Genomic DNA, 23,796 nt, shown 5'->3' on the forward strand with positions numbered 1-23,796 from the left:
GGCAGGGGCTCTGCACTGTTCTCACGTCATGGGTTTCTCTGGCATCTGGCAAAAATCCTGTTTCACACTGTGACAAAGGAGTGTTTTTTTTTTTTTAAATATTTTATTTATTTATTTGACAGAGATAGAGACAGCCAGCGAGAGAGGGAACACGAGCAGGGCAGGTGGGAGGAAGAAGCAGGCTCATAGCAGAAGAGCCTGATGTGGGGCTCGATCCCAGAACGCCGGGATCACGCCCTGAGCCGAAGGCAGACGCTTAACCGCTGTGCCACCCAGGCGCCCCCAAAGGAGTGTTTTTAAAAGGCTAAAGTAATTTGACTATAAAAGGAAGCAACTATATTGAAAAACAGTTATCAAACAAACGGATAGTCTGGGTCCTCTGAGAAACAGACGCCAAGGCACGATTGAACATTCTGGGAGTTTTGCCTGTAAGGAATAGGGGGAGGGAGAGGGGAGGGGGAGCTGGGACAGTTGTCAGACCCCCAGTGAGGGAGAGGGCAGAGGAAGAGAGGCACCTAGAGGCCTCAGGGAAGCTGCCAGCCAGCGGAGGTCCCTGTCTCCCTGGAGTGGGCCAGGCTTCGTGTCCCAGCCGTCCTTGGTCAGTGGCAGGAGCAGCCCCTGCAGGGGAGCCAGGCAGGCACAGCGCTGAGGGCAGTCAGCAGGGTCCTGCTGTTAGAGACCAGCTAGAGCGTCTCACGACGGCCACACAAACTATGACATGTTTTTTTTTTAATTTAATTAATTTATTTGACAGAGAGGGAGAGAGAGAGGAAGAGAGCCCAAGCAGGGGGAGCGGCAGGCAGAGGGCGAGGGAGAAGCAGGCTCCCTTGCTTAGCCCGACGCAGGGCTCGATCCCAGGACCCCAGGATCATGACCTGAGCTGAAGGCAGACGCTTAACCGACTGAGCCAGCCAGGCGCCCCTTCTTTATGCCATAGCAGTTTCATTAAAAACTAAAGACAGTCTAATAGCAGACCCATACTTACCATAATTTCAAAGTCATAATGAGCATAAACAATAGTTTGAGATACCCGCAACAACCTTCATGTGATATAAAAATAACTGAGATGTTTTGAAAGTAAAGTCGCAGGCGTGGCTAATATTACTATGGTTTGTTGTCTGCATTCATAATGGAAGGCAATGGGAAAATCTTAGTGTAGGATGAAAAATGCTCTTCTCATTCAAGTTTACAGGCGCCAGGACGTTGCCTTTAATGATGAAAGGTCAGTTCCAGGGGTGATCGAGCAACCTTGGTGGGCAGCTCAACAGCATCATCAATTCCCACCCCAGTGGGTTCGCTGATCCTCTCAGTCTCAAAGCGGCTGCCACACCCTTAGCTTCGCTTCCTCGTGCCTCTACCTGCCGCAGGAATAAAGGAACACCCTGATCTTGTGTCCCTTTTGAAGAAGACACGAACTTCCCAGAGGTCACTGCCGCAGACTTCCCCTGGCACCTGCTGGCCCGTGCCTGCACCAGTCACGTGGCAGCAGGGGCGTGGGACCACCTGGGAGGCCAGGACCACCGGGAAGAGGTGATCCAGATGGGGTTCTGTTGGGGGCACCTGGCTGGCTCAGTGGGTGGAGCCTGTGATTCTTGATCCCGGGGTCGTGAGTTCAAGCCCCACCTTGGGGGGTAGAGCTTACATTCAACGAACAAAAAAACCAAATGGGGTTCTGTTGGCAGAGAAAAAAAGGGAATTTTTTTCCCCTACTCAGGGTTGCTGAGTAGACCACCAACCACATCTGTAACACCCAGCGAATGCCATACAATGAATGCCACGTGTGAATGGCCCACAGGGGCAGGGCAGGCCGTGGCAGCGGGTCAAGGGCCATGAGTGGCTCCAGGGGGTGCAAAATCAAAGTATGGCTCATTCTAATAATCCATTCCTATTATTTTCCAGTTAATTTATCTTTTTAAAAAATAATATGTTTTACTCCCAAGTCATCAAGACCAATACTGCCAGGGCAGGAGCGTGTCTGTCTTGTGAGTCTGTGTACTGGCGGGCACTCGGCCGGAGGTGCGCGGCCTCGGGCTCGTGAAGCACGGATTTAACTCCCTGAGTTAGTCGCCTACTGGTCGGGTAACCTTGAACAGAGTGCTTGGCCTTATTCCTCGGTTCCCTTGGCTGCAAAATGGGGATAGTGCTAATGCCTACAGAGGATTTTGGGGAAAAGCTTTAACGAGGTGAGGTGCGGAAATCTTGGTGCCTGGCACGTAGGAAACACCTGCCGTTGTTGTAAACCGTTCCCCTGACAGTAGTGTCCGGGTTCTATTGCCGCACCCCAAGACTCGGCAACTGGAGACAAAATCACATCTTATTCAGCCCCCGAACCTCCAGTTGGGGCAGCGCCTGACAGGGAAGGCTCCTGGCTGCTCCAGCATCTGCTGGGACGGCTCCCGCGAGGGCTGGAGGATCTGCTTCCAAGCTGGCTCGTGCACTCGGCTGGCGAGTCGGTGCTGGCTGTTGGCTGGGAGCTCCGCCAGGGTGGAGGGCTGGAAGACTCAGTTGCCCTCCATGGGGGCCCCTCCATATGACCTGAGCTCCCGCCCTGCAGGGCGGCTAGGTTCCAAGGGCAACCAGGCCCAAAGACAAAGCTGTGTGGAGCTGGATTGCCTTGGATGACCCAGCATTGGAAGCCACGGAACGTCACTTCTGCCATATGCAATCAGTAGAGACAGCCCTAAATGCTCGCCCGGATTCAAGGGGAGGGCACATCGACTTCACCTCTCGATGGAGGGTGGGGGTAGCAAGGTTCTGGAAAAACCTATGGGACTGGAAATATTTCTGTGACTGTTTTTGCAAACTACAATCTGTTGGAGCTAGACAGTAGGTGAGTTCCCGTCTTAACAACCCTGATGTATCACCATGCAGGAAGTTTATTTTCCACTCTTGGGGATTCTTCCCTTAGGAAGGCATCTCCTGGAACGGGCATGTTTGCTAACATGCTGACAATGCTTCAAAGAATAAAGGCATTTTATTACCTCAGCTAACACGAAAGCCAGGGAGTTCCAGGTCTGGGGATGGGCTCAAGGATGCCGTTAAAAGCCCAGGTTCCTTATCTTTCTTACCTGTCTTAGCACTCTGTGTTCTCTGTGTGTTGTTCTCTGTGTGGCAGCTATAGGCCTCACCTCCTCAGACTGCAGCATTCAAAGAAAGAAGGAAAGGAGCCAGACATCTCTTTGTCTCTCTCCCTCCCTCGTACTCCCTCCCTCCCTCTCTCTTTCTCCTCCTCCTTGATCCTGATTTTTTTTTAAAGATTTTATTTATTCATTTGACAGAGAGAGAGACAGCCAGCGAGAGAGGGAACACAAGCAGGGGGAGTGGGAGAGGAAGAAGCAGGCTCCCAGCGGAGGAGAACGATGCGGGGCTCGATCCCAGAACGCTGGGATCACGCCCTGAGCCAAAGGCAGACGCTTAACGACTGCGCCACCCAGGCGCCCCGACCCTGATATTTTTAAGAAGGAAGAAAATCATTCTTAGAAGCCCCGAAGCCCCAAGTGGATATCTCTGTAGGTCTCATTGGCCAGAATTAGTCACGAGTTTCCCGAGAGCTGCAAGGAAGGCTGACAAAACAGGTGTGTGGTCTTTCCAGCCTCCGTGTGACAGGTGGGCTCTGCCGGCCAGAGAGAAGGAAGGGAATGACTGTAGGGAAGGCAGCCAACGAAGGTGGGGGTGCAGGCTTCTAGATCAAAAGGCAGGAGCCTTATAAAACTTCTCAATTGAAGTTTAGTAAACAATATGCTCGAGTTATGGGGGCGCAGCTTGGTAAATTTTCACGAGGTGAGCACACCTGAGTAACAAGCACCAGGCCGTAGACGGAGGAGTGCCAGCCCCTCAGCAGCTCCCCCAGGCCCTCTCCCACCCACTGCCCTTTGGGCCCTAACAGCATGGATGCACGTGTCTGCCTGTGTACTTTGTATCACGGGAGACAGGAGGGAGAGCTGCACTGGGCCTGGTTTCTCTCCGGCAACATTATGTTTGCGTGACCCATCCCGGCTGCCACAGGCGAGCACACATTGCTCGCCAGCCTGCTGTAGACTGTTCCACCGCGTGAGTCTACCCCCTGGGAATTTCAAGGTTGGCGCCACTGTGAATCGTGCCACCGTGGACGTCCCTGTGTGTGTCCGTGGGTGCCGGGGTGCACACGCTTCTGCCGTGTAGGGGCCTAGGAGAGGACCTTCTGGGTCCCAGCAGGTGCTTGTGTTCAGCTTTAGGGAAGCCGCCCGTTTCCAACGACGTGCACTCCCACCTGCAGCTGTGAATGCCAGTTTCTCCACAGCCTCACCAACACCTGCTGTTGTTCGTTTTTCATTGTTTTAATCTTTTACCAAAGATTTTATTTATTCATTTTAGACAGAGAGAGAAAGAGAGGAAGCCGGGAGGGGCAGAGAGAGGGAGAAAGAATCTGAAGCGGACTTCACAATGAGCACAGAGCCCGATGCAGGGCTGGACCTCACCACTGCAAGATGGTGACCTGAGCCGAAACCCAGAGTCTGACGCTCAACGCCCCCCCCCAGCCACCCTGGCGCCCCTATTGTTCGTTTTTAATTTTAACCACTCTCAAGGAGCGCAGAGTGGTATCCTCTTGGGGTTTTCATTTGCATTTCCTTGAGACTAATGAAGTTGAGTGACTTTCCATTGTTTCCATGAGGTGACCTTCTTCCGTGAAGTGGGTTTAAGTCTTGCATGGCCGTGAGCTGTGGGAACCGCTGATGCGCACTGATGAGTTGCTTTCCAGAATAGCGGTGCACAGGTGGCTGCCCCTGAGCCCTCCCAGTGCTCCACGGCCGTGTGGGCACCTCGTCTTCTGGGTGTACATAGCCCCGAATCACGCACACGGCGCTGCGGGCAGGGCGGGGCTGGGTTTGGGCTCCCACTGCCCCCATGACTGGGAGCCCTTCACGCAGTGGGCAACCTGGCCAGCCTTGCCCGACCGCTCTGCCTGCCCCTGTGTTGTACAAAGAGCCTCACACTGGCCAACTGGGCCGTGCTCAGAGGAGAACAGAGGGAAACGAGAGTTTGCATTCCGTGGGTGCCTTACTGCTAGAGAAAAGAGGACTCAGGGGGACCTGCTTAGTGGCTACAGATGGTCAAAGCGCTGTTCTGGGGCCCAGGGATTAGAGTTGTTGTAGGAGGCCCTACAGGCCAGAGCCAGCTGGCAAATTTGAGCTCAACACAGGTTAGCTCTATGAAGTCTAGGTCACTGCGATAGCATCGTGCCCAGCACACGGTAGTCACCTAATCTATACCTTTGGGATGACTGATGAATAGTGTTATCCTGCAACATATGGGCTGCGTCAGGAGGTGGGGGAGGGTAGCGAGCTCCCCGGCACTGTGGACAGGACAGGCCAGGCCGGTGACCATTACAGAGGGATTTCACAGGAGGGAGCAATGCCTTTGGTGCTGACTGCTCTGCATGATATTAAAGATGTTTCCAGCCCCTAGACTCTGAAGCCATGAATTATCCATGCTGGGATTCAGTAACGGCAGACTGATCAGTATTAGCTGAAGCAAAACCTAATTAGGAAGGCAAATTGATTTCCAAAAAAAGAATTGGATGATGTGTTCCCAAGACTGTTAGAAATGGTTTTTTAATTGTCTGCTCTTTTGTATTATTCATGCCATTGTATGCCTTTGTGAGCGAAGTCGGCCTCTCTCTCTTCCCTGCTTCCTCTCCCTTCCGCCAGGCTCAGTGCCTTCTCTGTGGCTGGGCCCCATGGCGCTGGGCCCCGGCCATTCCTCTGAGAGCTGGAAGCCCGTGGGGAAGATAGAGACAGAGAAATGGTGGGTTGGTGCCCCAGGCACAGGGGCCATCAAGGAGCCGCATGGAGCTGAGAGCCGACCTGTCCGCACTCACCTTCACCCCAGGTAGCCCGCTCGCAGGGGAAGGGCATTTTCCTCTTCCGGAGGCTGAAGGACATCATGGACTGGAGGAAGGTAAGCTTGCCTCTCCCCCTGGCTCCCGAAACCTCCCTCTGCCCCTGCTGCAATGAGGGGCCCCGCCCTCCCCCCTTCAAAGCTTGGAGGGCTGGCAGAGAAGCTCTGGGGCCCCTAGGAAGGGGGTCTCTGAAGCCAGATTGCCTGGGCTTATTTTATTTTATTTTTTTTTAATTAATTTATTTGACAGAGAGAGAGGGAGCACAAGCAGGGGGAGAGGGAGAGGGAGAAGCTAGGCTCTCCACTGAGAAGGGAGCCCAGTGTGGGGCTTGATACCAGGACCCTGGGAACATGACCTGAGCTGAAGGCAGGCACTTAACCGACTGAGCCACCCAGGTGCCCCGCAGATGGCCTGGGTTTAAATCTTGATTTTGCCCCTTAAGGGCTGTGTGACCTTGGGCAAGATACTTCACCTGTCTGTGCCCAAGGACATGGGGGATAGTAGTGACAACACCTGCTGAGGACACGATGAGTTAATATGCCTAAAACCGGAGAACACGGCCTCTGTACCTGGGCCCCCTGGTCACCTGTTGGAGAGAGTCCGGCCGACACTTCCTGTAGATCCTAGGCTGGGCCTCAGGTCACTCCCTCCCTCCCCACCACCCCATCCCTACCCCCCACACGGGTGTAGCAGAAATCCTGGTTCCAGTCCTGCCTCTGCCATTCAACTGCTGTGTGTTCTTGGGGAAATTGCTGAACCCCTCTGAACCTTAGAGATGCTAACAGTGCAGGGTGAGTGAGAAGATCGGGATGACCAGCTCCTACACGACCAGCACCTCCTTCACGAGCTGGTACTCGGTAGATGAATTTCCCCTTCCCCTGTGTGTCCTCATTCCTCCCATGGAACGGCAGGGTACGGTGGGAAAGAAGCTCGCCAGCTTAGAGGCCCCGCCAGCCCGGAGCGCGGTCAATCCTTCCGGCAGCCATGTGAGTACAGGTAGGGGGTGGTCCGGGGCCCAGGAAGGGAAGGCCAGGTTACCTTGGGGAGGGGTGACAGTAAGAGTAGAAAATTCCGCTCCGGGGGCCGGGAACCCTGAGTTCCAGGGGCTCCCTGTCACAGGGCTGTTGTGTGACTTCACCAAGTATGTGACACTTGCTTTTGGGCCCCGGTTTCCTCACAGGTTATGTGAAGGGGGGCAGAGGGTGAGAAAGGGTGCTGCGGATGTGAGGTTCAGTGCGGGTGCGAGAGAAGGCATTGCGGCCTTCCTGGGCTGTGCTGGCGGGGGGCGGACTCGCAGGCAGAGAAGGGGCCGGAACGTCCTTGGGCGTCTCAGAGGTGCTGTAGGCAGTGCTGACCAATGGAACCTTCTACAGAGGTGGGACGGTGCGCACCTGTGCTCTCCCCGGCGTGGCGACTGCTAGCCGCGGGTTGACATTGAGCGCCTGAAAAGCTGCTGGTGCCACTCGAGGGCTGGATTTTAAATTTCTTTTCCTTTCTTTCTTTTACATACGTAAAACTTACCATTTTGGCCACTTTTAAGTGTATAATTTAGTGACATGAAGTATATCCACACTGTTGTGCAGCCATCACCACCGTCCACCTCCAGATCTCTCTCATCTACTTCCAGAACTCTGTCCCCAAGAAACACCAGCTCCCTATTTCCCCTTCCCACCCCAGCGCCTGGCAGCCACCCTTCTATTTCCATCTCCGTGGATTTGATGACTCTAGGGACCTCATCTAAGTGGACAGTAGCTGTCCTTTGTGTCTGGCTTATTTCACTTAGCGTAATGTCCGCAAGGTTCATCCATGTGGGAGTATCTAATTTCAGTTACTTTTAATCAGTTTACATGTAAATGGACAGCACAGGTCTGGAGGTTAAATGCCGAGGCTCTGGGCCCAGCCTGCGGGTCCACTTCCCAGCTGTACCACTGCACAGCTGTGTGACCTTGGGCAAGTCACTCCCCCTCTCTGTGCTTCCGTTTCTCATCTATAAACCAGGGAAAACATGAGTACTTCCCTGATAGGGGTTGATATACCCCGAGGAGAGTACCTAACACAATGCCTCCTACACAAGGAATGCTCCATAAATGTTAATAATAGTTATTATCACGACCAGGATGCGAGAAGTTCTGATGACCAGAAGGATGATATCCCTGTGGAGAACTACGTAGCTCAGCGCTATATCGAAAATCCCTACCTGATAGGAGGTGAGATGGACGCCTCTGCCCAGAACAGTGTCTGTGCTGCTTGACTGCTCTCACCTCCCTGGGCAACGTCCTCCCCTCCCTCCCCCAGGGACCCCATCCTTTCTCGTGGTTTTAAACAACCCCCAGATGCCAGTGACCCCGGCTTTCTGTCTCCAGCTGAGACCTCACCCCGACACCCCGGATCCTGATGTCCCACAGCCTGTGGCCCGACCTCTTGGGGACCTCCCAGCAACTCAAGCCCCACAGCGAGCCTAAAATCCGACCTCGCCCTCCTCCCGCCATGTGGCTCATTCCCCAGCCTCCCCACGTCCCCGGCCCCTCCAGCCCCTGGTTGCTAAGCCAGAGGTGGGAGACCATTCTGGCCGTGTCCCTCTCTCCTCCCACCTCTGCCCTCCATCAGGCTCCCACGCAACTCTTGAATCCATCTGACCACTTCCATCCCCCTCCTGTCCTCACTGGTGCCCACTGCTGCTCTGGTCCCCTGTGCTCCGTTCCAACCCAGTAGCCAGGGGGACAAGACACCCTTCAGTGGCTTCCCATGGTTGGCAAAACACAATCCAAAAACCGCGTGAGCTGGCCCCTGCTGACCTCGCTGACCTCGCTGACCTCGCTGACCTTGTCTCCTTCCACTCTGCCCCCTCTGGGCCTCTGCCCCGGCCGTTCCTCCTGCCCCAAGCCCTGAGGCCTGCCCCTCTGGGTTAGGTGGGCACCTCTGTTCCTGTAGGTCACCACTTCTCCATGAAGCCTTCCTTGACCCCATGTCTTCGGCCTTTCTGCGCCATTTCTTTCTTAAGATTTTATTTATTTATTTATTTATTTGAGAGAGACAGAGATAGGGAGAGACAGCACCAGCTGGGGGCAGGGAGGGGTAGAGGGAGGGGGGAAGCAGACTCCCCGCCGAGCAGAGAGCCTGAGGCTGGGGCTCGATCCCAGGACCTGGAGATCATGACCTGAGCCCAGGGTGGATGCTTAACCCACTGAGCCACCCAGGCGCCCCAGGCTTTCCCGGGTATTAACCCTCCCTGCCAGTCACCCTCTCCTTGTACCTTGTGTGCTTTTATTGGCATTCCCGTCTGTCTGTCCATCACTATAACCCACAAACCTAGCGCGGTGCCTGGACCACGGTCAGTACTGGCTGCATGGATGCTTCCCTCGCCCGACAGGCCGCAAGTTTGACCTGCGCGTCTATGTGCTGGTGATGTCGGTGAGTAGCTAAGAGGGGGCCTCCTCCAGCCACAGGTGAGGAACAGCTGGACCGGGAGGCGGGGCAGAAGCCATTCTGGGGGGCACCTGTGCGAGCTTGTCTGATTTTGCCTGCCTGGGAGAGCCCAGGAGGCATCTGAGGACAAGGTGGGGGTGGGTAAACCGATCCCACTTTTGCCGTCTTAGAGACCCCGCAGTCTGGATTTGCCCTCTACCTGTCCTTCATTCACTCACCATCCCCGGTAACCGCAGCTAACTTACTGAGCACTGCCGAGTACCAAGCCCCGGTACTTGGCAGATTCTGTTTCATGCAGCCCTCCTAATAACCGGGGAGGTAGCTTCTGTTACCATCCTCATTTTACAGACAAAGAAACAGATACAGAGGGGTTGAGGGACTTGTCCAAGGTCACACACTGGTGACTGACAGATTTGGGGTTCGAATCCAGACAGCCTAGCCCTGGGGCCTACTCTCAAATGAGGTATTCCTATGCTCCCTCCCCCACCCGCTCATTCAGCAGCGTTCAGACCGTCATGGTATGTGGCTCTGCGGGGCACAGGACACGGGGGTGTGGGAGGCAGGCTCAGCCCCTGTGCTCTGGAGCTTATTGTCTGGTGGGGCTATGGACCCACCCTGAGCCGGGGTGTTACCCGTGGTGGTGGAGTAGAGAAGAGGCCTGTTCATTCTGTCCCCTTCTGCATCTTCTTCCTGCCCCCAACACCAGGGAGGGAGGGGGTAGAATCAGATGCTGACATTGGAGCAGATTCTTGAGGGGTGATGTGGGAAGGAAGGAAGGGTGCTCGAGGCAGAGGAAACAGCAGGTGCAAAAGCTCGGAGGGGTAAAAGGGCCCCTATTCACCCCCTCCCCTGCTTCTCCCTCCTTTCCCTCCTGGACGCAGTACATCCCGCTTCGGGCCTGGCTCTACCGGGATGGCTTTGCCCGGTTCTCCAACACCCGCTTCACCCTGAGCAGCATTGACGACCAGTGTATCCTGGGATCGCTGCCTACCCATCCCCCACGCACCCTGCCCCTTCCCTCCCCCAGCTGGTCTGGGAGAACGTATTCATTCCACAGAGGATGTGGTCTGGGCACAGAGACACAGCAGCGAACAAGATGGACCTGGTCCCTTCCTCCAGGCCCTGACAGTCTTGTAGGGGTGGGGGAGCCCCCAGGGATCCCAGGAGAGCTGCCCCATTCAGCTCAGAGCAGCTCACCCCAAACTGCTCTGCCTGACGATCATTTTGGAGGTGTGCCTGCCATCCGCCCTGGGTCAGAGTCACTGGATGGGAGAGTTCGAGCCCCTTTGGAGAACATTTGCATCCTCTCACGTGCTTTGGTCATTGGCTCATGTATTCACCCACACGCAATGTCCTTTCCGGCCAGCGCGCTGGCAGAGACCGGAAACTCGGTAACACACTGTGCCGGCGAGGCTGGGGTGATATACTTGTCTCTGATGGAGTGTAAATTGGTACAACTGCTTCGGAGGCAATCGGGCAAATGTCTATCAAAAAACAAAAACACATGCCCTCTGACCCAGCAATCAATTCCCTTCGGGGAATTTCCCCTACGTGTGCACTCACAGTGTAGGAAAAGAGAAGTTGAAAGGTCATGCTCTGCACAGCCTTGTTTGTGAGAGCAAAAAAAAAAAAAAGAAAAAAGAAAAGAAAAGAAAAGAAAAGCGATGGCTCATTTACACGATGGAATACCATGTGGCTGTTAAGAAGGAAGGGGGCCGTGCTTTATGTACAGATATGAGATAATCTCGGTGGTATGTTGTCAATTGGAAAAAAGCAAAGTATGCTTCCATTCGCATTACAGATTCTCTCTCTCTCTCTATCTGTGCACAGACGTCTCTGGAAGGAAGTACAAGAAATTGGAAAGAGTCGTTGCCTTTGGGAGGGGACGTGGGCGGCGGGGACAGGCACGGGAAGGAGATGTGTCCTCATACACCTTTCGATGCCTTTTGACTTTTGAACCACGAGAGTATATTATCCGGTTAGAAGATCCACATCAAAAATGATGTTTCTAAGGCTTTTAGATGTGAGCATCAGAAGAAAAGAGATTGACAATCCAGAAACAGGGAGATGAGCAATCAGCAGGATTAGATGACCTGCATGTGGGAGAGAAGGAATGGAAGGTGTTGTGTCTGCTACACCGCTGGCATGGGCAACCCAGCCAAGGCTTCCGGCCAATTCCTACCTCTCGCCTAAATTTTGTCTCTCGATTACGTGTCTGATCGATGGCCTGAGTGTTGCGTGCACGTAGGAATGGGAGTGAGCCTTCCTATTTCCTACAGCTTCCCCATCTTTCCAACTTCAACATTTCTAATGTGTTCGTTTCACGTTGTCACTCTAACAAGCATTCATCATATGCAGGCTAATATCTATTTTAGGTTCATTTTTTGGCCACCACGTCTTTTGTTAAGATTCAATCACCCACGTAAAGCACTTAGGACAGTGCTGAGCCCAGAGTGAGCGCTCAGCACGCCTTAGTCGTCCCCTCCCCCCTGTTGACAAGTGTTTGTGTATCTCTGGGGTCCTGGGGCCTTAATAAGCAAATCCCAGCCTCCTCCAGGACTACTTTCCAGTTAGCGAGGCTTTGCTGTTTGCGCAGTGAGTGAATACACATTATTTTCCACAACTTCCTTTCATTGTTTTTAATTTTTAAACGTTGAATAAAACACATAGAAAAATGTAGAAAAGACTATCAGAGAAATCCAGGCATCCATCATCCAGATTTGACAGATGTTAAGATTTTGCCATATTTGCTTCTATGACACACCCAACTTTTAAAATAATAAAGCAACTTTGGGGGCACCTAGGTGGCTCAGTGGGTGGAGTGACCGACTCTTAATTTCAGCTCAGATCGTGATCTCAGGGTCCTGGGATCGAGCCCCACGTCAGGCTACGCGAGCCTAGCGCAGAGTCTGCTAGGGACCCTCTCTCCCTCTCCCTCTGCCCCTCCCCCCTGCTCGCCCTCTTTCTCAAATAAATAAATAAATACTTCTTTAAAAAAAAAAAGAAAAGAAAGTAATAAAGCAACTTTGGATCACAAAATAAGACGACATATTTTAACCTGACCTTAAATATATGTATTTCAATTTTTTAATATGGTTCACACAGTTATTCAAATACTATATGCATATATATATATATATATACATATATTATACACACATACATACACAGAATACAAAAATAACCACCTCAACACTGTAAAAATAAATAGAAATCAGTTAAAACTCCCTTGCGGGGTGGTAAAAGGAATAATAAAGCATCTGCGTGCAATTGCACAGCTGTTGCAATGAGGTTAGTTGAACGGTACGGAGAGACATCTAAGACAGACTATTAAGTGAATAACAACACGCAGGTGTGGGGCTGGTAGGTTCATGATCCTGATTTGGCTTTTAAGGAAGGATGTTGCTGTTTAGAAGAAGGTGAGAAAGGATGTTCACTAATTTATTATTTCTGAAAAACACGGAGGATTAGAATCAGGCCAGGAACTGTAATTTTCCCATTTGACATGTTTTCCTGTTTTATGAATTGTTTTTACAACCATTATGTATTACTTTAATAATAAAAATGATAACACATTTAAAGAGTACAGCTTTCGCAATACCAGTAGTACAGCTTTTTAAAGACAAATCAGAAAATTCAGAAAATGTATAAAAAGGGGGGAGGCGGGAGAATAGCCTTTTCTAGTCCCGTTTTCTGGAGACAGCTACTTACCCTTCTGATGCATTTCCTCCCAGGTTCATTTGTATGGTTTTTTTGTCGGTGTTTGTATTTTATAAAGGAGTGATCCCAACATATAAACATAACTGTTTTCCCACTAAACATGTCAGTATTTTCCTTGCAGACATTTTTTATTAGTTATAAAAAATTCCTCTGAGTGGATTTACTGAGTTACTAATCCTCCATGCCACAGGCATTACGGAAGTATTCAATTTCCTACAATTATGACATATAAGGCCGCAAAGAAACATATTTTTCATAAATCTTTTACTATATTTAAATGTTTTCTTTCAGATGACATTGCAGAAGTGTAAATTCTGGGTCAAGGGCTTATGGCTAGATTATTTTCCAGAAGGTTCTTTTGTATTTTTACCCTTCCATTGACAGGGCCCATTTTATCCCTGCTCTCCAGTACTGAAGACAACCATTTTAAAAAGACATTTCTAAAACAACTGGCACGTGTAGGTGAAGTGTAAATGGGCATTCATTATACTTGTGATGATTCTGTGAGTTTTGAGTTTTTCCAAATAAAAAGGTCAAAAAATATGCAACTGACTTAATGGGGAACCAGGGTTTTGCCTTAGAATTTGCATTTCTTCCGACAATTGTATCTTTGCCCCATTTGCATCCCTTTAAAATTGGGTATCTTCTATTACTGGAAACTTCAGGCATTATCCCAGATGGTCTTTTGTCAGTTACGTCTCCTCTGATGTGTTCCTATCCCTTTATCTACTTATCTATTAGGGTCATAAATTTTTATTGTTAACAATTTATGTGGGATTTTCATGTGACAAAAACATTAACCTGTCATAGTTGCTACAAATCTTGTCTCTAGTCATGCTTGCTTTTCATTCTTGCCTTGATATCTGATTATTTTTATGTTTACATGGTTGGCTCATCCAAGGACTTCCTCTGTGATTTCTATGGTCATTTTTAAGCCAAACAAATTTTCCTGCTGAAAGATTTCATAACTAATCAGTTTCACTTCTCTACAGATTGGTTTTGATGGTTTGCTTACTCTCTGCCTCTTTCCCCACCTATGTACCCCACTTAATGGGTGGGGAAACAGGCTCAGAGGTTAAGTGACTTGCTCAGGGGCGCACAGCCAGTAAAGATGGAGGCGGGATTTGAACCCAAGCCCATCTCATTCCAAGGCCCATATCCCTGCTGTCTGGGCTGTTCGGTAGCCTTCCTCATCAATGGCCAAGTACGAGTCTTGTTTGGTCTCTGGGGGCTACATGGGACAGGGCTGGTCTTTCGTGTTCACACTAGTCCTTAACCACCAACCTCTCCCAGACGTTCACCTCACCAATGTTGCCGTGCAGAAGACATCTCCTGACTACCACCCAAAGAAGGTGAGGAAGCTGGGCTTCTGCCCTCCGGGTCCAGCCTTTTGGGACTGGGTTGGGTGGGGAGGAGCCTGGGACAGGCCTGTCTTGGGCTCAGAGTTCACCAGTGAGGTCAGGAGCACCCTTCCCACTTGCGGGGCCCGGAGCAAGAGTACAGATGGAGACCCACACGTCATGTGTCTAAATAGTTAAGTTACAACTCAAAGAAACACACCCTGTAACAAAATGTGTTCTATCTTCCTACCTTGACAAGTATATATCCATCCATCCATCCATCCATCCATCCATCCATCCATCCTTCTATCTATCTATCATCCATCCATCCGCCTGTCTAATAACCTGCAAGGCCAGGTTCAAATTTAGAATTCTCAGACTTCCCAGAGTTAAGAGCCAGAACAGTGGGGCACAGGGAGAGCTAGCCCCCCAGCTCACACCCACTCCCTTCTTTTCCCTCCCCCAGCTCCATCCCACACAGTGGGGGTCTCCTGCATGCACACATCTCCCATTTTCCTGAAAACAGTAACCAGTTGGTCGGCTATGGGCCTTGGGTACACATATGGTCAGTGCAGTCTGTCCCCAGGAAGGCAGGCCCAGGGGGAGTGGCCTGTTTGGGTGTTTGGGCAGCGACTAATGGGGTCTTGGTACCCTGGCTGTGCTCTAGAAAGAGAGGCACAGGCTCTGGGTAGGCACCCCCGCCCCCCAAGCATGCAGTAGCTTTGCCCCACAAGAGGGACAATGTCAGAGTTCTAATCACCGGCCTCAGGCCTGGGCCCCTCTTGTCCAAGCCCAAGGGCCACGCAATGGTGATTGGGGGTCCCAGCAGGCCGGGTCCCGGTTAGCTGAGGCTCCCTCTCCCACCCCACGCTGGGCGCTCGGGGCCCCAGGGCTGCAAGTGGATGCTGCAGCGCTTCCGTCAGTACCTCGCATCCAAGCACGGGCCCGAGGCGGTGGAGACGCTCTTCGGCGACATGGACAACATCTTCGTCCGGAGCCTGCAGAGTGTGCAGAAGGTGATCATCAGCGACAAGCACTGCTTTGAGCTGTACGGCTATGACATCCTCATCGACCAGAACCTCAAGCCGTAAGTGGGCAGGCTGGCGGCCCGGGGAGTGGGGGGGTGTCGTACGCACGCTGTACCCGGACGGCCCGCGCTTGATCTCTGCCACTTCCTCGTGTTGTGCCTCAGTTTGCCCATCTGTAAAATGGGCATTGTGCATATAGCATTAGTATGAGGGATAAATGAGGTACTGTCTATAAAGCCCTGAACCCCATGCCTGGCCCTGAGAGACCTTTCCAGAACATCTGCTGAGTCAGGGATCCTTCCCTAGTACCAGGCAAGAGACTTCTCTGTAAGCCCTACCGCTTTCAGGATGCAAAGTGCCACGTAAGGGGATATTGTTACCATGTCGCTTCCTGCCAAGAATTTGGTGCACTCCCACAGTGCCCACGGAGGGGGTTGCAATGAGGAAAACATGCCTGAGGCGGCAGGCACCACAGCGATGGCCCCCATGTGATACAAAAGGACTCAGAAGCCCAGCGGGGTTGTTCTGGGTGCCTGAGGCCACGCAATAAGTCAAGGGCAGAGCCAGACCCAGGGTCATCATTTCTGGGCGAGCACTGCATCTCCTGGAGCCCATCGCCTCCCCGGGGTCACTGGACAGGTGTGGAGGGGCTTTCGGAGCCAGGAGTTGGAGCCCTGGAATGAGACCTACATCAGACACAGCTTCGAGAGAAACAGGGTCCTGGAGCCAGGGGGTCTCTTCTCTGCCCCCTGCTGCGGGCATTAAAGTGGACATGGGAGTGGAGGGGCTGTGTCTGTCACGGACCTGCTGGGTAAGCCCTTCCCTCCCTGGGCCCCAGTTCTTGTCCGGCAACGACCGGGTTGTGCAAAACCAGAGTTTGCAAGCTGGAGGCCCCTGGGCTGCTTTTGGCCCATAGACACTTTGAGTTTGGACTTCAGATGGTTTTTTGTTTTTTTAAAGATTTTATTTATTTATTTGACAGAGATAGAGACAGCCAGCGAGAGAGGGAACACAAGCAGGGGGAGTGGGAGAAGAAGAAGCAGGCTCATAGCGGAGGAGCCTGATGTGGGGCTCGATCCCAGATTGCTGGGATCACGCCCTGAGCCAAAGGCAGACGCTTAACGACTGAGCCACCCAGGTGCCCCCAGATGGTTTTTTTATTTAAGTTCATGACAATCTCTAAAAAATGGGGAGACAGTTACAAAACAATCTGGAGTTTTGCCTTTTCTGGAAAACTCAGAGGGTCAGCCGACCCCGGGTTCACACTCCCACAGGGCAGTGGTCTCCTGCAGGGGCCGGGGCAACAAGCGCTCTCCTGTGGCTGGCTCTTTCCCGCTCGCCAGTCTCCACCCCTCCCTGCTCCCGCCACCCACCACGCGCAGTGGCCGGGCGCTTGCCCTTGGCAGGCCAGGCTTCACTAGGAAAGGGGAATCGGTCTCGCACTCATGGCTCTATTGGAAGGAGGAAGAGCAATAGGAGGACGGCGAGATCACTCCTCCCCCTCCAGCTGGCCACACTCAGGTACCACCTGCCCCTGGGGGGTTTCGAGTTTGTGACCATTGTTTTCAAAAAGTTTTAGCCCCTGAGACCTTTCTTCTAGTGGAAAAATGGAAAGAGCGACCTTGGTTGAATTGAGGGTTGGGCCCAGGCACCACGTGTAGCCTCTCCACGAAATTCCTGGTCCCCAAGGACCAGGTAACCCTAAGGCCCTCCATTCCCCTCCTTCCCCAGGTGGCTCCTGGAGGTCAACGCGTCCCCGTCGCTGACAGCCAGCAGCCAGGAGGACTATGAGCTCAAGACCCGCCTCTTGGAAGACACCCTGCATGTCGTGGACATGGAGGCCAGGTGAGGGGCAGCCTCACTCAGGCACCGCTGTACATGGCAGCTGGCGCTCCCCGCAAGGAAGACAGAACTCACAGCACTGGGACTTACTCACAGCGGCACGTAGGGGTGGCTGAGGCCTGCTTGCCGTGTTATAGATGGACAAACAGATGTCCACACAGGGTTAGATCCTGGTCCAAGGGCTCAGCACTTTCGAGGCAGAGAAGGACCAACTGCAGCCTCCTGAGATTCAGCCCAGCAGGATTTCCTCCATACGTCCTGACCGTGAGGCACTGGACTTCACCTGTCTGAGCCTCAGTTTCCTCATGTATAAAATGGGAAACATGTTTACCTCTTAAGATTGTTACATTAATTTACCAAGATTATTTATTGTAAAGTGCCTAGCTCACTGTAAGTGTTCAGTAAGAGACTATACATTGTTACAACAATGTGTATGTAATGGGAAAAATCCAGGGTCTGACTTCAGGAATGGCTGAATCCAGGCGCTCAGTTGGTATTTGTTGGTCTCTCTGCTCACTGGCTCTGTCTGTCTCTCTCTGTCTCTCTCATTCCCTTCCTCTCCCTTTCTCTCTCCCCCTCCCCACCCCTCACCTCTTTCCTATGCATTAGCTTTTTCCCAATTAATCCAGCAAAAGTTTGAGGGCTCTCATTCTTATTGGTGGGGATTATGTCACATGCCCGTCTCTGAACCAATCATTGTGACTCTGATTGACTGGGCCTACACCTTGTGCCCATGTCCCAGGGGGGTGGGATCAGCCCCATCTGAGCCATGTGAGGGAGGGAGGGAGGAGTAGTTCTCAAACGAAAAGCCAAGTACCCTTAGGCTGAAAGAAGCTGAAGTGGGTGCTGGGCAGGCAGAACCTCAAGTGTCCTCTATATCCACCATCACATATTCATTCAACAAATATTTGAGCCCCTACTATGTGCCGGGACCTGTGCCACACTCTGGGGACACAGTAAAGGACACAACAGACCTAGTCCCTGCTTTCCTGGATTTTGTGGTCCAGAAAGGATGGCAGACTTTAAGTATAAATAGATTCATGTTACTGAGGGTAAGGGCAGGAGCCTGGGACAACGTGGGAGATGACCCCCTCTGAGACCTGTGTGGGCCCCCAGGAAATGGGTGGACAAAAGAAGGAATTCTGACAGTGTGGGCACCAGGGTGCAGGATGGGAGCAGGGGACTGGCCTGGGTCTTCGGGCCCCACCTGGTGCACCTTCATTACCCCCTCGTATTTCCTGCCCATCCAGGCTCACAGGAAGGGAGAAGCGAGTGGGAGGCTTTGACCTCATGTGGAATGATGGCCCTGTCAGCAGAGAAGAGGGAGCTCCTGACCTGTCGGGGATGGGGAACTTTGTGACCAACACACACCTTGGTACGTGGGGCCAGGTGGGGAATGGGCACTGGGGATGGGTCGTGAGAGGAGCCACATAGTCTAGGAGACAGCTTGGCACAGTGGTTAGACTGTTTTCATTTGACCTACCATCTACCAGCTGTGTGACCTTGGGCAAGGGACTTAACCTCTCTGTTCCTCATCTATAAAATGGAAATTGAAGAGTTTTTACTCTCAGTATATGCCTAGAACACCACCTGGTACATATGAAGAGATATTATTAATCTGTCAGGAGGTGGATTTCAAAAGGCTTAGGTGGGGAAAAAAAAGCACACTATGTTAAAAGAAATTAAGGACTTCAGGGCTTGACTTTAAACTTGGTTTTTAAAAAGTGAAAATTTTTCCTGATTATAAAAAGTATTCATTCCTTGTAGAATATTTGAAAACCAAAAGGAAATAAAACATCCAGACAGAACTAACTTTAACAATCTGTTGCATTTCCTTCCAGTGTTTCAAAAATGCATATATTCACACTTTTTCTTTTCCAAAATGAACACTGGGCTGGAGTTTTGAGTCCCACTTTTCCACATAGCGTATTCCACGTCATTCAACGATATTAATAAGAGCCTCTCTTCTGGAAACTTTTTGGCCAGGTCCAAGCTAAATATTTTACAAACATTATTTTATTTTTAGGCAGCTCCTATCATTTTACAGATGGGGACACGGTCTCCAGATGTTACATAACTTGCTGATGGTCCCAGCTATAAATGGTGAGCGAGGACTTGAACCCTAGTCTCTCTTACTCTATAACCTGAATGCTTGGCCCCTAGAAAATCCTGTCCCTGACCACAGTTAAAAGCAAAACTACTATATGGCTGTAAAATATTCCAGCTTGTATATATGCCAACCTTACTAAATCCGTTTCTTATAATTGAGCACTTGGCAGGATTCCAATTTCTTACTTTTATAAATAATGCTATGCCATGATGAACATTCTCTCACAAAGCTCAGCTGAAATTTCCTGCTGTTTCTTTAAGACAGATTCCTAGAAGTAGAATTACTTCAGAAGGATGGACTTATTACAACTAAATTGCTTTCTAGAAAGATTACACAAATTTGCCTGCTCTAAATAAAAAAAAAAAAGTTTGTCAACTTGATAGGCAAAAAAGTTCTGACTTGTTTTATGTGTTCCATTAATCATTGGTGAGGTTTCAGATTTTTCGATTTGCATTTCTTCTTTTGTAAGCTGTCCATACTCTTTGTGTATTTTTCAGTGGGCTGTTTCCTAAATTTATAAAGGGCTTGGATGTTAATACATTGATGATATTACCCCTCTGTCAAACTTATGGTAAATATTTTCCTGAATTTGTTATTTGCTTTTAAATTTAATTTGTGGCTTTTTTTTTTTTAAGAAAAGAAGTTTTAAATCTTTTTTAGAGTTTGGTATGTTTTAGGATTGAGTTTGGCTGCAAGCAATTGAAAAGCCAACTAATAGTTACGGAGAGGGAGTGATCTGTCTGGAGCCACAGGAAGTCTTGGGGTGGGCCAGGCAGGGCTGACATCATGGATGCAAAAGGCCCCCAGAGAGGGCACTACTCTTTTTCCGGGTTGCTCCAACTTCAGACGCTGTGTCCTTGTCCCAGGTAGGAAGAAGCAGGAAAGCCCAAAGGCCAAGGCTTTTCCTACAGGTTTTGACTCTATTTCAAAAGGGAAACCCTTCCAGGGCTGACACCTTACTGCCAAGAACTGGGTCACATGGCCACCTCAGCTGCAAGGAAGCCTGGGATGTCAAGTAATTGGCTCGAGGAAGGCGGATGAGAGGGCATTTATGGAAGGCTTCTCTCCAGCCGATTCCCTAGGGTCTGCTGTGTTGTGTTGTTAGAAGCTGACTATCCAGTGCTCTCAAGCTTTGACGTGCACATAATCATCTGGAAATCTTATTAAAATGCAGATTATGATTCAGTGGGTCTGGAGTGGGGGCTTCAGAGTCTGCGTTTCTAACAAGCTCCCAGGGGGCGCTCTATTCGTCAACTGTTGTCATATAACAAACCGGCCCTCCCCAAACCCAGAGGCTTACACAACTACTGTCTTACCTGCTGATTCTTCAGGTCTTGCCTGGGGTTGCTCAGAGGGCTGTCGGCACCTGGCAGATTCACTGAGACCCAGTGGCCTTGAATAGCCTCGTTCACACGTGTGGCGGTTGATACTGGCTGTCAGCTGGGCGTCTTTTCCGGGTGACCACTCGTCCTCCCGCAGTCCAGCCCCGGCTTCTCACATGGCAGTCTCAGGGTTCCGAGAAGGTGAGAGAAGTCCTAGGGAAGCATCTTGAGGCCAAGTCTCAGAAGCCCCACGGTATAGTGTCATCCTGCCACAATCCATCGGTCAAAGCCGCTCCACCCCAGATTCAGGGGGCAGGGAAACGGCCCCACCTCCAGCTGGAGGAGCAGCCAAGCACCTTGCAGAGACGAGTGCCTAGAGGGGCGGAAGGATCGTTGCAGCCATCTTTGCCAATCATCCGCCTCGGGTATGAATGCTGCTGGTGCCTGGACCTGCTTTGAGTGGCAAAGATGCAGGCCAGTGGTTCTCTCCGTCTTGGCTGCTACAGGAATCCTGCAGGAGCCTTCAAAAACACTAATGCCTGTTGAAGGTAAAGATACAGCTGGTCTGGCCATTAGTCTTTTTAAAAGGTCCCGCTGACTCTGAAGTGCAGCCTGGGTTGACAGCCACTGCTTTCGAAGTCTCAAAAATAATTCCCAAGTCTGCTGTGGAGTGTCTGGGTGGATGGTAGTGAGTACGAGGCAGGCTGGTTGGGGTGGGAAGAGCGTGGACTAAGTGAGTGAGGGGAGTGTTGAAGGGTTTCCTGGGGAAAAGATCGGCAGGTAACTCAGAAATTAGTGTAGAACTCCAAAAAAAGGTTAGCACTGGACACGAAGATTTGGGAGTTATGAAAGAACCTGTTAAAGCTTGGGTCCCACGGAACTCACTTTGGCAAACCCTGAAGTTCGGTGAAGCCTTGATGACCAGCGAGTGCCTGGGAGGCAGGGATGGGGCTCGGGGCTGCTAAGAAAGATGGCAGATGCTGCCAGGCCAGTATAGCTGTGGCCACAGCGATCCAGTCACTCAGCCAGCATTTGTGAGTGCCGTCCATGTGCCTGGCACAACTAAACTAAACCCATGGACCTGCCTCGAGGACAAGCACGAAGTGGGTGACACGGTGAATGTGCTGGGGGAGGAGGTGTCTCGGAAGCTCGTGTTGGCCTCACAAGCGGGGACTGCCTGGGACACACTCCCAGGCGCGTAGGGGCCGCTTGTGGGGAAAATGGGTCTGTTAACCACTTGTGCCTGCCCGAGGGGGTTGGGGAAGGGAAGGAAGCGAATGCTCAACCTGTTAGGGGCCAGACACTATGCTAGCTGGCCAGGCGTTTCCAGCAAGCAAAGCCAAGAGGAAAGGTCGTGTGGAGCAGTGGTTAAGAGCTTGGCCTCAGGCGCTCCAGAGCCTGGGCTCAAGTCTCAGTTCTGCTACTTGCGGTGTGATTTAGAGCACGTTTCTTAACTTCTATGAGCCTCAGTTTCTACACATCATTCCTGTGAGGGCTCAACACGTTCCTCCACGTTCAGCACCTGGGGTCAGGTAAGCCGAAATGAATGTTACCTTTTTCTTTTGGTGATCCTTACGTTCGCTCCTGAAAGCAGGTATCCTGGTTTACAGGTGAGAAAACTAAGCTGGAGGCAGATAAATGACCTGCTTGCGGGCTGCAGAGTGGAGTCAGGACGCGAACCATTGGCCGTCCGGGGGTGCAGGCCCCTCCCCAGCCTCCACTACCAAGGCATCCCAGCTAACACTCGGCTTCCCTTCCAGGCTGCGTCAATGACCGGAACACCCAGCTGAGGCAGCTGTTCCGCTCCCTTCAGAGCCAGAAGAAAGCCTCCAGTTAGTCCCCTCGGCAGGAACAGCGACCGGACCGGGCGGGAGGTGCCGCCCCAGTCCCCTCCCCACCCGTTTCCAGCATAGCAGCGCCACTCGCCTCCCTCTCTCTGGCCTGACCGCAGCTTTGCAGGCTGGGCGGGCCGCTCGGGGCTTATCTGGGTCCCCTGGCTGCCCCCACCCCACCCCGGGCACCTCTGCACGGGGAGACAGCCGATCCCTGGGACTGGACGTGTTTTAACTTTGCGGGGTTGGCTTGGCGATCAGGCCCAGCGAGGACCGCTGTGGCAAGCCCTGCTATCCCACCTCACCACGTCTAATAAATGAGCACAGGCCAAGTATTACTTGGAGTCACTGCGCACTGGGCCTGGCTCAGGGGATGCTGTTGGCTGAAGCCAAGTCCTCCTGGATTTGACCCTTTGATGGCTCAAACGTTAAAATGATCCTTCAGGAGGAGGGGTTCAGGGGCTAGGGAACTGGTCTAAGGTGTGCTTGCTCAAGCACTTAGATTGTGCTTACTGGGCTCTGTCTCCTTTCAAACACCCCGACCTGGTGTGTCAGGGAACTCATGGAGCTCCCCTGACCATCTGCAAACAGGTGGGCCAGAGCATCCCCATGTCCCAGGTGAACAAGGTAAAGATCGGGAAGGCACAGCTACTTAGCGAGGGTCTCATGAGTCAGCTGGGTGATGGAGGTGCCTGTCTGCACCTTCCTGTTTGAGCTGGGAGCTTTTTAAACCAGAAAGCCTTGGCCTGGCAGGCAAGGAGATGGCATAGGGAGTTGGGTGAGAGTAAAAGTTCTGCCTTTTCTCCATATTCCCCATTCCTAAGCCTACTCTTGGTTTAGGAGAGATTGCAAAAGAGCGGGCTGTGGGCGAACCGCTCCATGGGGGACCTGCTATGGGACCCAGACACCTCCCGTTGCAACTCTCCCAGTGGCAGGACAGCTTTTTGGCTGCAAATAGCAGATTTTGACTGCCTAGGGAGGGGAAGGGTTTTGGGAAGGAAAAATACTGGCAAACCCCTGAAGTGAACCAGCCAGCCTTGGGAGGGCCAGAAGCCAGGCCACTCTGGGCCTCCTGCCTCCAGAGCGTGGGGACTTCCTTGCATCCCTGTGAGGGAGGCAAGACCAGATAGCCCCAGGCACAGGCTTTCATCTCCAGGACGGCCAATCTGATTGGCTTTTCTTTGGCCTAGCCATCACCCTGCCGGAGGACAGGAGGACAGGAAGGGGCAACGTTGATATGCATCATGAGCCAGGCACACATCCCAGGCACTACCAGTGTTGCGTCCTCGTCTCTCACC

General features: G+C 51.9%; 1 protein-coding gene across 1 annotated transcript in view; it reads left to right on the forward strand.

Annotated features, from left to right (window-relative positions):
• Positions 1–22,503, forward strand: part of TTLL9 (tubulin tyrosine ligase like 9) — a 37,488-nt gene extending 14,985 nt beyond the window's left edge. Inside the window, exons 6-15 of the mRNA XM_040638134.1 lie at positions 5,869–5,937; positions 6,790–6,864; positions 7,995–8,085; positions 9,249–9,289; positions 10,186–10,273; positions 14,318–14,376; positions 15,255–15,451; positions 17,124–17,237; positions 18,485–18,609; positions 22,427–22,503. Of these exons, the coding sequence (XP_040494068.1) occupies positions 5,869–5,937; positions 6,790–6,864; positions 7,995–8,085; positions 9,249–9,289; positions 10,186–10,273; positions 14,318–14,376; positions 15,255–15,451; positions 17,124–17,237; positions 18,485–18,609; positions 22,427–22,503 (936 nt within the window). The remainder of the gene's footprint in view (positions 1–5,868; positions 5,938–6,789; positions 6,865–7,994; positions 8,086–9,248; positions 9,290–10,185; positions 10,274–14,317; positions 14,377–15,254; positions 15,452–17,123; positions 17,238–18,484; positions 18,610–22,426) is intronic.
• Positions 22,504–23,796: the final 1,293 nt, after the last annotated feature.

This window comes from Ursus maritimus, unplaced genomic scaffold (genome assembly GCF_017311325.1).
Source record: "Ursus maritimus isolate PB19 unplaced genomic scaffold, ASM1731132v1 scaffold_22, whole genome shotgun sequence".
Classification (NCBI taxonomy): Eukaryota; Metazoa; Chordata; class Mammalia; order Carnivora; family Ursidae; genus Ursus; species Ursus maritimus.